We start from the raw sequence: 16,416 nt of genomic DNA on the forward strand, positions 1-16,416 counted from the left end.
TCTGAACCCCTCCCCAGATTCTCCATCCGGGCCGCCCCTCGCCCCCGCACCCCCCTCTCCCCCATCCCTCTCCCCGTCCCCTCTCACTTCTTCCTCCCCGTCCCCCCTACCTCCCCCACCCCTCTCCCCACCCTCCCCTCTGCCCTTCCAGCATGTGGATGATGAAGAGGAGCAACAGCAGCCGTCCCCCCACCACAACCCCTCCGCCTCTCCTCCCCCCAGCTCCTCTCCCCCGAATCTTCCCTCTCCACCCTCCCCTTCCCCTGCAATGCCCCCCTCCACTACCCCCCCTCCCTCCTCCTCCTCCCCTCCCCTTTCGGATGCTCCAGAGCTGGCCCAGCCTTCCTCCTCGCCCTCCTCTTCCCCACCCTCACCCCCGACCCCTGAGGATGCGCCAGCCCCCAAGATCACCTCTCTGCACCTGGCCAAAAAGCAGGACAATGCGGCCATCGCTGGAGAGAGCGAGGAGGAGGACAGCGAGAGTGGCGGCGAGGGCATCTTCCGGGAGAGGGACGAGTTTGTGGTGCGGACTGAGGACATTGGAACGCTTAAGGTGAGGGCTTCTGGCATTCACTGTGGGGGTTGGTATGTCTTGTCTTCTCACACACACTTACAATGCCTTCAGAAAGTATTCACATTCCTTGACTTTTTCCACATTTTGTTGTGTTACAGCCTGCATTTAAAATGTATTACATTTAGATTTTGGGTCACTGGCCTACACACAATACCCCATAATATCAAAGTGGGATCATGTTTTTAGAATTTTTTACAAACTAATAAAAAATGAAAAGCTGAAATGTCTTGAGTCAATAAGTATTCAACCCCTTTGTTATGGCAAGCCTACAAATGTGCTTAACAAGTCACATAATAAGTTGCATGGACTGTGTTTAACATGATTTTGAATAACTACCTCATCTCTGTACCCCGCACATACAATTATCTGTAAAGTCCCTCAGTTTAACAGTGAATTTCAAACACAGATTCAACCACAAAGACCAGGGAGATTTTCCAATGCCTCGCAAAGAAGGGCACCTATTGGTAGATGGGTAAAAAAACTACAACATTGAATATCCCTTTGAGCATGGTGAAGTTATTAGTCCTTAAGAGACGCACCCGTGCGTCAATCTAAGTAACATAATAAAAAAATCCCCATCAAAATCCTTCAGTTTAAGCTAGAGAAATCAGTCCACCGCGTCCGACTATGTCGGCCTTCCGCATCTGCGGTGGAAGGTGGCCGAGCTACAGCGGTGTTTGTCAGACCAAGAGACATCCCGAAAATCGGTCTACTCACGAAAACGTCTGTAGCGTCCGAGCCGCTCTCGTCTGAAGTCGGTAACGCTGATGTGACAACTTCTGTCTGTAGCGTCCAACCGTTTGGGCAACAAACTAATATCAGTTTTGCTCTACGACCCCCACAAGTGTCACAGGACTCTGAAGGTAAATGAATGGAAGTATGGAGGTAGTTTTGTGCCAATAAAAATAAGGGGTTAAATATGTGTAAAAAATTAATAAAACGTATGTATTTCCTGAGTTTATATCTCATAGATATAGGACAGACACTTCAAAACGTTATTCTTTATTCTTTATTTTTTGACTATTTATTTGCCATTTATGAACGTGATTTTCAATGCGTTTCTATGGGCTATAGTAGTAAAGGCCAAGTTCAATATTTTATCAAATAATACAAAAGGGGTCTTAAAATTCAAAATCAAATAGCTAAATGATCCATGGCATGACCATGTTAAAACAATCCCGCCCCTCCCCAGAGGATAATTACACTTTGGATGGTGTATCAATACACCCAGTCACTACAAAGATACAGGTGTTCTTCCTAACTCAGTTGCCGGAGAGGAAGGAAACTGCTCAGGGATTTCACCATGAGGACAATGGTGACTTTAAAACAGTTACAGAGTTTAATGGCTGTGCTAGGAGAAAACTGAGGATGGATCAACAACATTGTAGTTACTCCACAATACTAACCTAAATGACAGAGTGAAAAGAAGGAAGCCTGTACATAATACAAATATTCCAAAACATGCATCCTGTTTGCAATAAGGCACTAAAGTAAAACTACAAAAAATGTGGCAAAGAAATGAATACTAAGCGTTATGTTTGGGTGGTGGTGACTGCATCATGTTATGGGTATGGTTGTCATTGGCAAGGGAGTTTTTTTGGGGATAAAATAAACGGAATAGAGCTAAGCACAGGGAAAATTCTAGAGGAAAACCTGGTTCAGTCTGCTTTCCACCAGACACTGGGAGACAAATTCACCTTTCAGCAGGACAATCACCTAAAACACAAGGCCAAATATACACTGGAGTTACTTACCAAGACGACATTGAATGTTCCTGAGTGGCCTAGTTACAGTTTTGACTTAAATCGGCTTGACAATCTATGGCAAGACTTGAAAATGGCTGTCTAGCAATGATCAACAACCAACTTGACAGAGCTTGAATAAGTAAAAAAAAAATAATGTGCAAATATTGTACAATCCAGGTGTGCAAAGCTCTTAGAGACTCCCAGCTGTAATTGCTGCCAAAGGTGATTCTAACGTGTATTGACTCAGGGGTAGCACTCACCTCTGTCATCATGGAGTGCTTTGAGAGACTAGTCAAGGATCATATCACCTCTATCTTACCTGTCACCCTAGACCCACTTCAATTTACTTACCGCCCCAATATATCCACAGACGGAGCAATTGCCATCACACTGCACACTGCCCTATTCCATCTGGACAAGAGGAATACCTATGTAAGAATGCTGTTCATTGACTATAGCTCAGCATTCAACACCATAGTACCCTCCAAGCTCATCATTAAGCTCGAGGCCCTGGGTCTGAACCCCGCCCTGTGCAACTGGGTCCTGGACTTCCTGACTGGCCGCCCCCAGGTGGTGAATGTAGGAAACAACATCTCCACTTCGCTGATCCTCAACACTGGGGCCCCACAAGGGTGCGTGCTCAGCCCCCTCCTGTACTCCCTGTTCACCCATGACTGCGTGGCCAAGCACGCCTCCATCTCAATCATCAAGTTTGCAGACGACACAACAGTAGTAGGCTTGATTACCAACAATGACGAGACCGCCTACAGGGAGGAGGTGAGGGCTCTGGGAGTGTGTTGCCAGGAAAATAACAGCTCACTCAACGTCAACAAAACAAAGGAGATGATTGTGGACTTCAGGAAACAGCAGAGGGTGCACCCCCCTATCCACATCGACGGGACCGCAGTGGAGAAGGTGGAAAGTTTCATTGGCGTACACATCACTGACAAACTGAAATGGTCCACCCACGCAGACAGTGTGGTGAAGAAGGCGCAACAGAGCCTCTTCAAACTCAGGAGGCTGAAGAAATTTGGCTTGGCACCTAAAACTCTCACAAACTTTTACAGATGCACAATTGAGAGCATCCTGTCGGGCTGTATCACCGCTTGGTACGGCAACTGCACCGCCCGCAACCACAGGGCTCTCCAGAAGGTGGTGCGGTCTGCCCAACTCATCACAGGGGGCACACTGCCTGCCCTCCAAGACACCTAGAGCACCCGATGTCAGAGGAAGGCCAAAAAGATAATCAAGGACATCAACCACCCGAGCCACTGCCTGTTCACCCCGCTATCATCCAGAAGGCGAGGTCAGTACAGGTGCATCAAAGCTGGGACCGAGAGAATGAAAAACAGCTTCTATCTCAAGGCCATCAGACTGTTAAATAGCCATCACTAGCACATTAGAGGCTGCTGCTGCCTATTGAAACACTGGCCACTTTAAGAAATGGAACACTAGTCACTTTAATAATGTTTACGTATCTTGCATTACTCATCTCATATGTATATACTACATTATATTCTATAATATTCTACTGTATCTTAGTCCATGCCGCTCTGTCATTGCTTGTCCGTATATGTATATATTCTTAATTCCATTCCTTACTTAGATTTGTGTGTATTGGGTATATGTTGTGAAATTGTTCGATATTACTTGTTAGATATTACTTCACTGTCAGAGCTAGAAGCACAAGCATTTTGCTACACCCGCAATAACATCTGCTAAACACGTGTATGTGACAAATAAAATGTGATTTGATTTGATTTGATTTGGGTGTGAATACTTATGTAAATGAGAAATTCCTGTATTTCATTTTCAATACATTTGCAAACATTTCTAAAAACATGTTTCCACTTTGTCATTATGGGGTATTGCGTGTAGATGGGTGAGAAGAAAGATCTATTTAAGCTATATTGAATTCAGTCTGTAACACAACAAAATGTATAACATTTACGTATAATAGGTCAAAGGGTATGAATACTTTCTGTAGGCACTGTACACACTCTCTTTGTCTCTGCAGATGGCCCTGCAGACCGGCCGTGAGCCACCGCCCATCTGGAGAGTGCAGAAAGCCCTGCTGCAGAAGTTCAGCCCCGAGATCAAAGACGGACAGAGGCAGTTCTGTGCCACCAGCAACGTGAGTTACTCACATCCCCTTTAAGACAGGAGACTCTCTCATGCTCTTTAATCTTAAAGTACAATCCAGCGATGGATGCAAGGATTTACAATCCAGCATGAGATTGTCATGTTAGTTGTACATATATTTTGAAGCTACACATTGTTTGTTTATAATGACTCAAATGATTATCTCTCTATACATATTTCTCTCCCTTTCTCTCTCTCTCTCTCAGTATCTGGGCTACTTTGGCGATGCCAAGATGCGGTACCAACGTCTCTATGTCAAGTTCCTGGAGAATTTCAATAAAAAGGATTATGTCCGTGTGTGCTCACGGAAACCCTGGCACAGACCTGGACTCATGTTGAGGTAGGTTTGTGCTGTTTGTCCCTGCGTGTTTGCCGTACTCCTCTGGGTCTTGATTCATACGTGCCCAACCCCATGTAGAACCGTAGCCCTACCCCCATGCACTTGTGTAGATCTGAAATTATTAGATAGGTGTAACTGTAAGCAATATCCTGCAAAATTACTCATTTCTGTGTACCTTGACAGGCGTCAATCACTCCCATCGCTCCCCAAGCCACCTCCCCCTGCCCTCAGTCAAACTCCACCCCGATTGGAGCGCGATGAGAGGGAGCGGAAGGAGAAAGAGAAGGAGCAGAAAGAGAGGGAGCAGAAGGAGCAAAAAGAGAGGAAGCAGAAAGAGAGAGAGCAGAAAGAGAGAGAGCAGAAAGAGAGAGAGCAGAAAGAGAAGGAGCAGAAAGAGAAGGAGCAGAAAGAGAAGGAGCAGAAAGAGAAGGAGCAGAAAGAGAGAGAGCAAAAAGAGAGGAAGCAGAAAGAGAGGGAGCAGAAAGAGAGGAAGCAGAAAGAGAGAGAGCAAAAAGAGAGAGAGCAGAAAGAGAGGGAGAGGAGGGAAAAAGAAAAGGAGCGAGAGAGGGAAAAGGAGAGACAGCGAGAGAAGGAGAAGAAGGAGAGAGAAGAAAAAGAGAAGAGGCCACCTCAGGAGAAGGTGGAGAGAAGGAGCAGTGAAGAGGACCGAAAGAGAGTGAGGGAGGAGAAGTGGGGAGGAGGAGAGAAGAAGACAGAGCGCCCGTCGAGGGCGAGGCCCGTGAAGGCAGAGCCTCCACCCAAGAAGAGGAAGAAGTGGCTGAAGGAAGTCCCCTCTGACTCAGACTCCTCCCCCGATGGGCCCAGTGAGGACCAAGGTGAGGGATTGTGTATGTTTGTGTGTGTAACTGTGTGTTAATGCAATTTTGGTATGTATATTGATATATAATGCCATGGCTATAATTCAGAGAGTTAAGTCTTGTGACGCACTGGAGCCCCAGGTTCAAACCCACTCAGTGACATATTCTCTCTCTCGCTCGCTCTGTCTCTCTCTCTCTGTGTCTCTCTGTCTCTCCCCTGTAGCCCCAGTGAGAGGGGGGGTGAACAGTCGAGCCATGAGGGAGATGTTCAGGAGTTACATAGAGATGCTGGTCAGTACGGCACTTGACCCCGACATGATTCAAGCCCTGGAGGACACAGACGGTGAGAGGGATGGGGTCGTGGTGTGAGCAGACGAGTGGGTGATGATGTGATCAGGTTTGGGGTCAAATCAATTTCAATTCAGTCAATTCAAGAAGTAAACTGAAATTACATTTTTCTCAATGCTTCTCTATGATAATTTGGAATTAGAATTTCAGTTTACTTTGTGAATTGACTGAATTCAAAGGGAATTTACCCCAACCCTGGGTGTGAGAGAAAGAGTATTGATCAAAAAGAAGTGAATGAGAGTAGGATTAAGGAAGAACGATGTCATGAGATAAGTCATAAGAACTCTGTCCCTCCCTCTCTGGCCCCCAGACGAGTTGTACCTCCCACCCATGAGGAAGATTGACAGCCTCCTCAACGAACAAAAGAGGAGACTGTTAAGGAGAGTCAACATGAGTGGCCAACACCAGGTACGCCTGTCTGTTTAGTTGTAGAAATGCTGATACCTGATGTGATACCTAACTATGAAAAGTACCTGTTGTGTTTCGAGTTTTACCATATCTCCATTCAACTTTCTCACTATCATATTGACAAGTGAAAGCTTTAAAACAGTTGAAATTACTACTTCTCCCTCACCCCTTCGCTCCCTCCGTCTTTATATTTTTCCTCTTTAGGAGACTCTGCATATGTTCCCCAAAATGACGGCGGACCCCCTGGACTCTGGAGCGGTCAAAGTGCACCTCGGCGGTGAGTGCTACAACCGTAAAACCCTCAACCGCGTCAAGAAGAGCACCACGCCCAAACAGCAGGTGCGTGAACCACATCCGGTCATGAACTCCTTGACTTTAGTATCCCACCGCTGACACCAATGTATCCAATCTGCTGCACTGTGGCTAACCCTAGCCTCGAAAAATTGTGCCTGTGTGTTGTGGAAGCCGAGTAGAAGAGACAATTCTGTCTCACAAGAACTGGATTAATAAAGTCTGGTTAGTCACTTTGTTTTGTACATTAACTTGTATCTCAGTGGTTTTAACTCGATCCCGATGGTGCAAACAAAGCCAAACCATGCCGCCGTCTTTCTTTACACTTGCGTCGTCTCGTTTCTTCTAGTCTCGCGTAGCCAGACCTCCAAAAATCTTGTTGTCACGTCCTTTGGAGGTCTGGAGAATTTTGTATAAGCCGAAACGGTTTGAATGGTCCGCCGGCTTCCAGCGGCTACATCTTTAGGGATTTGACATTTCAAGAACCCTCCCTCCACATGGCCGTTGAAGGAGTGCTGCGTGTTAAGCCCCGCCCAAGCAAAGCATTTGATTGATTTGATGTGTTTGTTTGTGTTTGATTGGTGCTGGTGCGTGCTAAGCGCCGCCCAAGCAATGCATTTGATCGGTTTGACGTTTTGCAAGGCGTCACTGATTTACACCGGGTCTCCACCCCTTTTTTAGCCACTTTCGGCCATAGACTTCACCAGGCTTCCCGATCAGGGAAACCTGGTTCTCGACGAGGCTGTTTCTTCTTTTAGCGTTGTTCAAGTGTACTTGTATTTTTAGTGGTCCTCTGAAAGTATGTGAAGGGTGAATACATAGTAGACTTTTCCCTATTCTACCTCAGTCCAAGAGAACCCGGGGAGATTCCCTAATAAATGATTTCCTCCATCCCTTTTTCCCCTCAGGACCTCAAGCTGTCCACAGAGACGTGTCGTGTCTATCGCCTGTATCATTCCCTCCACCACTACAAGTATCACACCTTCCTGAACTGCAAGAAGGAGGTAAGACTCAGCAGCACAATCGCTTTTCACAACACTGACCTTCCCAACACCCCTCTCTTTCCTCTACGGCGTTGTTGTTCTTCTCTACTGTCTTCCCGTCTCTCTCTCGCTCTCGGTTTCCGTGGTGGTAAGAATCATTCAAATGGAGCATTTATGTATTTAGTCCTTTTGTTGTGAAAGGTTGGCTGTCGTTTGTGGGTGGCTGTGTTGTGCTTGTGTACAAATAATTACATTTACATTTACATCATTTAGCAGACGCTCTTATCCAGAGCGACTTACAAATTGGTGCATTCAACTTATGATAGCAAGTGGGACAACCACTTATTATTATTATTATTATTAATTATTTTTTTATGTGGGGTGGGGGAAGAAGGATTACTTTTATACTATTCCAGGTATTCCTTAAAGAGGTAGGGTTTCAAGTGTCTCCGGAAGGTGGTCAGTGACTCCGCTGTGCTGGCGTCGTGGGGGAGCTTGTTCCACCATTGGGGTGCCAGAGCAGCAAATAGCTTTGACTGGGCTGAGCGGGAACTGTGCTTCCGTAGAGGTAGGGGAGCTAGCAGGCCAGAGGTGGATAAACGTAGTGCCCTCGTTTGGTCTGATCAGAGCCTGAAGGTAAGGAGGTGCCGTTCCCCTGACAGCTCCGTAGGCAAGCACCATGGTCTTGTAGTAGATGCGAGCCTCAACTGGAAGCCAGTGGAGTGTGCGGAGGAGCGGGGTGACGTGGGAAGAATCACTCTATTATCCATCCTAGAGTGGATATTTGACTTGCATAACATCAATTCATGTTAGATGTATATTCAACATGTCTATACTCTGGCCTTGAAGACTGAATAAAGTGGTAAATAGATTGAATTGAGAATAAAGGTTTTGAAGTACGGTAAAATACACTATATGACCAAAAGTATGTGGACACCTGCTCGTCTAACATCTCATTCCAAAATCATGGGCCTCCACTCTTCTGGGAAGGCTTTCCACTAGATGTTGGAACATTGCTGCGGGGACTTGCTTCCATTCAGCCACAAGAGCATTTGTGCGGTCGGGCACTGATGTTGGGCAGTCGGCGTTCCAATTCAATTCAAAGGTGTTCGATGTTGTCAGGAATCTGTGCAGGCCAGTCAAGTTCTTCCAAACCGATCTCAATAAACAATTTCGGTATGAATCTCGCTTTGTGCATGGCAGCATTGTCATGCTGAAACAGGAAAGGGCCTTCCCCAAACTGTTGCCACAAAATTTGAAGCACAGAATCGTCTAGAATGTCATTGTATGCTGAGCGTTAAGATTTCCCTTTACAGTTCCCTTCACTGGAACCTAGCCCAAACAATGAAAAACAGCCCCAGACCATTATTCCTCCTCCACCAAACATTACAATTGGCGCTATGCATTGGGGCAGGTAGCGTTCTACTGGCATCTGCCAAACCCAGATTTGTCAGTCGGACTGCCATATGGTGAAGCGTGATTCACTCCATGAATCACTCCAGAAAACGCGTTTCCACTGCTCCAGAGGCCAATGGCGGCGAGCTTTACACCACTCCAGCCGACACTTGGCATTGCGCATGGTGATCCTAGGCTTTTGTGCGGCTGCTCGAACAGTTCTTGTGCTGACTTTGCTTCCAGAGGCAGTTTGGAACGCTTCAGTAAGGCCATTCTACTGCCAATGTTTGTCTATGGAGATTGCCTGGCTGTGTGCTCGATTTTATACACCTGTCAGCAACGGGTGTGGCTGAAATAGTCGAATCCACTAATTTGAAGAGCCACATACTTTTGTATATATACTGTAAATAAGCAAGTGAATTTCAATAGCAAAATAATCGAATGTCTTTCTTGGAGGATAATAAACTATTCTATTCTCTTTCTCTATTCCCCCCCAGACGGACAGTATAGAGCAGGCAGCGGAGGACCCTGGGCAGGAGGAGGTGGTGCAGCAGTGTATGGCCAACCAGGACTGGCTGGAGACCCTCTTCAACTCCTTTATCGACCTGCTGACCCTCAGCACCAAAGCCTGATGAGGGAGGAGGGGGCCACATCCAAAATATTACCCTATTCCCTACATAGAGCACTACAATTCCCCAGGGCCTATATGGAGAATAGGGTGTCATTTGGAAAGCAGAATGTGGGTTGGAGAAGGGAAGGGAGGGAGGAGGTATACAGTATTTGGGAGACAAAGCAAGAGAGTTGGAGTGGAGAACACTGGACTGTACCAAGATGGAGAGAGAGGGGGGTTTCAGATCCTACCACTCTAGTTCTTGCCCAGCGAGAAAGAGAGAACAGGCAATGTTCGGTCTGTGAGTACGGTTGAGTTTTAACTTAAAATGGATGCTACAATGAACTGTTTTTAGCGCTTTTGTTGACTTTTTCTCTCACAAAGTATCTCTTGACTAAAGAAAAGAGAAGGACTGAGGAGTGCGGAGGAGGCGGAGTGAAAATAGTGAATGTGTGAAAGGGTACGACGTCTGCCACTTGACCTGAACAGGGAAAGCAGGGGACCACCGTGAATCGTCAGCACTACAGGAAAGATTGCGATCTACATCCAAACATGCACGGGCACACACACCAACATACAAACACTATATATATATATACGTATATGTATTAATAATTATGATTTGTATTATTTATACAAGGAAATTACCCTCCCTAGCTGGGATTGTTTGCTGTTGTTATTTTAAATAATGTTTTATTAGGGTATACATGAAATGGCCTACCCAAAATCCTTTGCTCAGTCCCCCTGTACTGCTGAAGGAAACAACGAGTGGAGGAGGGGAAAGGGATGGTTAGTGGAGTGTGTGATGTTCCCTTTTTTCTGTCTGCTTAAATAAATTGTGAGGGGGAAAAATGTATTTAAAAACTAAGCAAATTGTGTTCTTTATGTTTGTTCTTCAAAAGACAATGAGAGCAGAGTTTACACCTGAAGTTAATAAATTAAAATAAATATCTGTTCGCTTTCTAAAAGAAAGCACTGTGGTTTTAGGGAGGTGTAACGGTTAAAAAGCGTATAAAATCTGTGTTGACTGTTTTTATTTGATCTTTGTTGTTTATGATAATTATTATTTTGGAGGTTTACCTATTTGTTCAAGCTCTTTTTTCTCTGTAAATATTGTACAGTTACTTCAGTCTCTAAAGCCCAGTTCCTCTTCTGTACATGATATTCCTGTATTTGACAAAAGCAAATAAAAATTTGAAAATGACGGGGAAAAACAACTTTAGCTGTAATTTTGTTTTTCCTCCTAAAGCTTTATAAGAGAATGCAGTATAGTAAGTGTGTGGTTGACCACATATCAGGGTTGGGGTCAGATCCATTTAAATTCCAGTCAATTAAAATTGTACACTAAAATTGCAATTCCAATGAGGAACATTTTGAAATTGGAATTGGAATTTGGTGTACTTTCTGATTTGGCTGGAAATAGGATTTCCCCAACCCGGAACCACATGTACTATTGTTAGTAAAGTACACTATATATACAAAAGTATGTGGACAACCCTGCAAATGAGTGGATTCGGCTATTTCAGCCTCACCCGATGCTGACAGGTGTATAAAATCGAGCACACGGCCATGCAATCTCCATAGACAAATATTGGCAGTAGAATGGCCTTACTGAAGAGCTCAGTGACTTTCAACGTGGCACCGTCATAGGATGCCACCTTTCCAACAAGTCAGTTCGTCAAATTTCTTCCCTGCTAGAGGTGTCCCGGTCAACTGTAAGTGCTGTTATTGTGAAGTGGAAACGTCTAAGAGCAACAACGGCAAAGCCATGAAGTGGTAGGCCACATAAGCTCACAGAACGGGACCGCCGAGTGCTGAAGCACGTAGCGCATATAAAATGTCCTCAGTTGCAACACTCACTACCGAGTTCCAAACTGCCTCTGGAAGCAAAGTCAGCACAAGAACTGTTCGAGCAGCCGCACAAAAGCCTAAGATCACCATGCGCAATGCCAAGTGTCGGCTGGAGTGGTGTAAAGCTCGCCGCCATTGGCCTCTGGAGCAGTGGAAACGCATTTCTGGAGTGATGAATCACGCTTCACCATATGGCAGTCCGACGGACAAATCTGGGTTTGGCAGATGCCAGTAGAACGCTACCTGCCCCAATGCATAGTGCCAACTGTAATGTTTGGTGGAGAAGGAATAATGGTCTGGGGCTGTTTTTCATTGTTCGGACTAGGCCCCTTGGTTCCAGTGAAGGGAAATCTTAACGCTCAGCATACAATGACATTCTAGACGATTCTGTGCTTCCAACTTTGTGGCAACAGTTTGGGGAAGCCCCTTTCCTGTTTCAGCATGACAATGCCGCCGTGCACAAAGCGAGATCCATACAGAAATGGTTTATTGAGATTGGTTTGGAAGAACTTGACTGGCCTGCACAGAGCCCTGACCTCAACCCCAACCTTTGAGATGAATTGGAACACCGACTGCGAGCCAGGCCTAATCGCCCAACATCAGTGCCCAACCTCACTAATGCTCTTGTGGCTTAATGGAAGCAAGTCCCCGCAGCAATGTTCCAACATCTAGTGGAAAGCCTTCCCAGAAGAGTGGAGGATGTTATAGCAGCGAAGGGGGGACCAACTCCATATTAATGCCCATGATTTTGGAATGAGATGTTGGACGAGCAGTTGTCCACATACTTTTGGTCATGTAGTGTATGTTGAACTGAAATTGTCTGAAAAAATACAGAGGAATGAAACAGCTCAGATTGGGGACGAGGGGATATAACAAAGGTGGGTAGGGTTTCAGAGGTACAGACTGATCCAAGAGAGGGGAATATAAAGACAGAAAATAAATCAAATCAGTGAAAGGAGATGCTGTGTATGAGTGAGTCCCCAGCAAACCAAAATTGGTTATTTGAAAGTTCCCAGAACATTCGTCAGGCTGAGGCAAATGTTCTCATATCAGAAACTGTCCAGTTGTGCGGATGATTATACAATGTCTGTATAAAACATAGGCCTGATGTTGCAAGAATGTTCCCTTTCATATTTAGTTGCGGCAGTATGTTCTAAAAATATTACTGGTACATTGTGTTGTTACATTAACTGGAAACCTAATGAGAACGTTTGGGGAATGTTCGGTGGTGGTTATTACAGATTGGTGTGCACAACATTTTAGTGAATGAGAACATTCCAAGGATATTTAATTTAAAATATTTCCTGGAACAAAAAAAGAATTTGTTATCAAAACATTATCATCCTAATGTTAGAGAAAATCTTAACTAGAATCTTATTACGCCAGTTAAAAGTCTGCGTCTGTGAAGTTTCTGATCCAATCAATTTAATCATTTCTTCAGTGTGAAAATGCTGACAAAACACATTTTCTGTGACAGCCCCAGAAGAGTTTCAGAGGATTTGACCCCTAGTGATAATTGTTCCTATCCAAGGCAGACACTGTGACAGTACAGTACAGCAGGAATGGTTTATTTATATTTAAACATGAGAAACCATATGCATTTTACACTACAGCAAATGTTGGAGGGGAAAGGAAGTCTATACGCAGAAGAATGAATGACAACACGTTGGAAGAGGAAAATGTATGTTACTCAAAAGTACTGATACCCTTTCCCTTCACATGACAGGGACAGACACCTGCACAATAACTGCTCCCACATCATTGATTACAATCATCATGGACCTGTTATTCCTTCTCCAGTCCAATTGTGATATATGTTCCACATTGGGATAATGTCCTCAGAGTGGAGTGTCTCCTTGGTTGGGTGGAGTGAACAATTACAGGTACAGAAACACACCACACACTCAACCAGATATTTCCCCCTGTTACAGTGGGGGGGAAAAGTATTTAGTCAGCCACCAATTGTGCAAGTTCTCCCACTTAAAAAGATGAGAGAGGCCTGTAATTTTCATCATAGGTACACGTCAACTATGACAGACAAAATGAGAAAAATAAAATCCAGAAAATCACATTGTAGGATTTTTAATGAAATGTATTTGCAAATTATGGTGGAAAATAAGTATTTGCTCAATAACAAAAGTTTCTCAATACTTTGTTATATACCCTTTGTTGGCAATGACACAGGTCAAACGTTTTCTGTAAGTCTTCACAAGGTTTTCACACACTGTTGCTGGTATTTTGGCCCATTCCTCCATGCAGATCTCCTCTAGAGCAGTGATGTTTTGGGGCTGTCGCTGGGCAACAAGGACTTTCAACTCCCTCCAAAGATTTTCTATGGGGTTGAGATCTGGAGACTGGCTAGGCCACTCCAGGACCTTGAAATGCTTCTTACGAAGCCACTCCTTCGTTGCCCGGGCGGTGTGTTTGGGATCATTGTCATGCTGAAAGACCCAGCCACGTTTCATCTTCAATGCCCTTGCTGATGGAAGGAGGTTTTCACTCAAAATCTCACGATACATGGCCCCATTCATTCTTTCCTTTACACGGAGCCGTCGTCTGGTCCCTTTGCAGAAAAACAGCCCCAAAGCATGATGTTTCCACCCCCATGCTTCACAGTAGGTATGGTGTTCTTTGGATGCAACTCAGCATTCTTTGTCCTCCAAACACGACGAGTTGAGTTTTTACCAAAAAGTTATATTTTGGTTTCATCTGACCATATGACATTCTCCCAATCCTCTTCTGGATCATCCAAATGCACTCTAGCAAACTTCAGACGGGCCTGGACATGTACTGGCTTAAGCAGGGGGGCACGTCTTGCACTGCAGGATTTGAGTCCCTGGCGGCGTAGTGTGTTACTGATGGTAGGCTTTGTTACTTTGGTCCCAGCTCTCTGCAGGTCATTTACTAGGTCCCCCCGTGTGGTTCTGGGATTTTTGCTCACCGTTCTTGTGATCATTTTGACCCCACGGGGTGAGATCTTGCGTGGAGCCCCAGATCGAGGGAGATTATCAGTGGTGTTGTATGTCTTCCATTTCCTAATAATTGCTCCCACAGTTGATTTCTTCAAACCAAGCTGCTTACCTATTGCAGATTCAGTCTTCCCAGCCTGGTGCAGGTCTACAATTTTGTTTCTGGTGTCCTTTGACAGCTCTTTGGTCTTGGCCATAGTGGAGTTTGGAGTGTGACTGTTTGAGGTTGTGGACAGGTGTCTTTTATACTGATAACAAGTTCAAACAGGTGCCATTAATACAGGTAACGAGTGGAGGACAGAGGAGCCTCTTAAAGAAGAAGTTACAGGTCTGTGAGAGCCAGAAATCTTGCTTGTTTGTAGGTGACCAAATACTTATTTTCCACCATAATTTGCAAATAAATTCATTAAAAATCCTACAATGTGATTTTCTGGATTTTTTTTTCTCAATTTCTCTGTCATAGTTGACGTGTATCTATGATGAAAATTACAGGCCTCTCTCATCTTTTTAAGTGGGAGAACTTGCACAATTGGTAGCTGACTAAATACTTTTTTCCCCCACTGTACAAGCAAATGGCATTGCACACTTTAACATAAGTGGGGGTATCTCCAGGAGAGGAACCAGAGTGGAAAATAGAGGATATGGAAGGTAAACAACAGCACTACGATTGCCAAGGAATCTGAGGACTCTATTCTCTGCTCCTTGTCCTTTCTCTAGCGTTTTTTTCTTTTCTTGATGAATGTACCTGGCTAAACAGTGATTCTAAGAGTGGTGTTTTGGTGGGTGATGCTACCGTATACAGTACATTCAGACTAGTGCTACACTCAGGTGGGGTACAGACACACGCTTCAAAGTAAAGTGCTTTCAGGTAAATGGATGAAAGGCGCTATATCAGTGGTGTAAAGTAACTAAGTAAAAATACTTCGTATTTTGGGGGGGTATCTGTACTTTATTATTTATAGTTTGTACAACTTTTACTTTTACTCCACTAAATTCCTAAAGAAAATATGTCGTTTTTACTCCCATACATTTTCCCTGACACCCAACATAACTTGTTACATTTCGAGTGTGCCCCTGGCTAACCATACATTTAAAAAAATCAAATAAATTGTTCCGTCTGGTTTGCTTAATATAAGGAATTTGAAAGGATTTATAGCATTTACTTTTAATTTTGATACTTAAGTACAGTACCAGTCAAAGGTTTGGGCACACCTACTCATTCCAGGGGTTTTCTTTATTTTATACTATTTTCTACATTGTAGAATAATAGTGAAGACATCAAACTATGAAATAACACACATGGAATCATGTAGTAACCAAAAAATTGTTAAACAAATCAAAATATATTTCATATTTGAGATTCTTCAAAGTAGCCACCCTTTGCCTTGATGACAGCTTTGCGCACTCTTGGCATTCTCTCAACCAGCTTCATGAGGTAGTCACCTGGAATGCATTTCAATTAACAGGTGTGCCTTCTTAAAAGTTAATTTAATTTAATTTAAAAGTTAATGCGTTTGAGCCAATCAGTTGTGTTGTGACAAGGTAGGGGTGGTATACAGAAGATAGCCCTATTTGGTAAAATACTAAGTCCATATTATGGCAAGAACAGCTCAAATAAGCAAAGAGAAACAACAGTCCATCATTACTTTAAGACATGAAGGTCAGTCAATCCGGAAAATTTCAAGAACTTTGAAAGTTTCTTCAAGTGCAGTCGCAAAAACCATCAAGCGCTATGATGAAACTGGCTCTCATGAGGACCGCCACAGGAAAGGAAGACCCAGAGTTACCTCTGCTGCAGAGGATAAGTTCATTAGAGTTAACGGCACCTCAGATTGCAGGCCAAATAAATGCTTCACAGAGTTCAATTAACAGACACATCTCAACATCAACTGTTCAGAGGAGACTGTGTGAATCAGGCTTTCATGGTCGAATTGCTGCAAAG

General features: G+C 44.3%; 1 protein-coding gene across 1 annotated transcript in view; it reads left to right on the forward strand.

Annotated features, from left to right (window-relative positions):
* prr12b (proline rich 12b) overlaps positions 1-10,871 on the forward strand; it is a 31,499-nt gene extending 20,628 nt beyond the window's left edge. The window contains exons 8-17 of the mRNA XM_045210850.1: positions 18-553; positions 4,337-4,453; positions 4,668-4,801; positions 4,985-5,128; positions 5,321-5,637; positions 5,843-5,962; positions 6,278-6,375; positions 6,580-6,714; positions 7,575-7,670; positions 9,542-10,871. Of these exons, the coding sequence (XP_045066785.1) occupies positions 18-553; positions 4,337-4,453; positions 4,668-4,801; positions 4,985-5,128; positions 5,321-5,637; positions 5,843-5,962; positions 6,278-6,375; positions 6,580-6,714; positions 7,575-7,670; positions 9,542-9,676 (1,832 nt within the window). The 3' untranslated portion in view covers positions 9,677-10,871. The remainder of the gene's footprint in view (positions 1-17; positions 554-4,336; positions 4,454-4,667; positions 4,802-4,984; positions 5,129-5,320; positions 5,638-5,842; positions 5,963-6,277; positions 6,376-6,579; positions 6,715-7,574; positions 7,671-9,541) is intronic.
* The last annotated feature ends 5,545 nt before the right edge of the window (positions 10,872-16,416 follow it).

Source organism: Coregonus clupeaformis, chromosome 35 (genome assembly GCF_020615455.1).
Source record: "Coregonus clupeaformis isolate EN_2021a chromosome 35, ASM2061545v1, whole genome shotgun sequence".
Taxonomy (NCBI): Eukaryota; Metazoa; Chordata; class Actinopteri; order Salmoniformes; family Salmonidae; genus Coregonus; species Coregonus clupeaformis.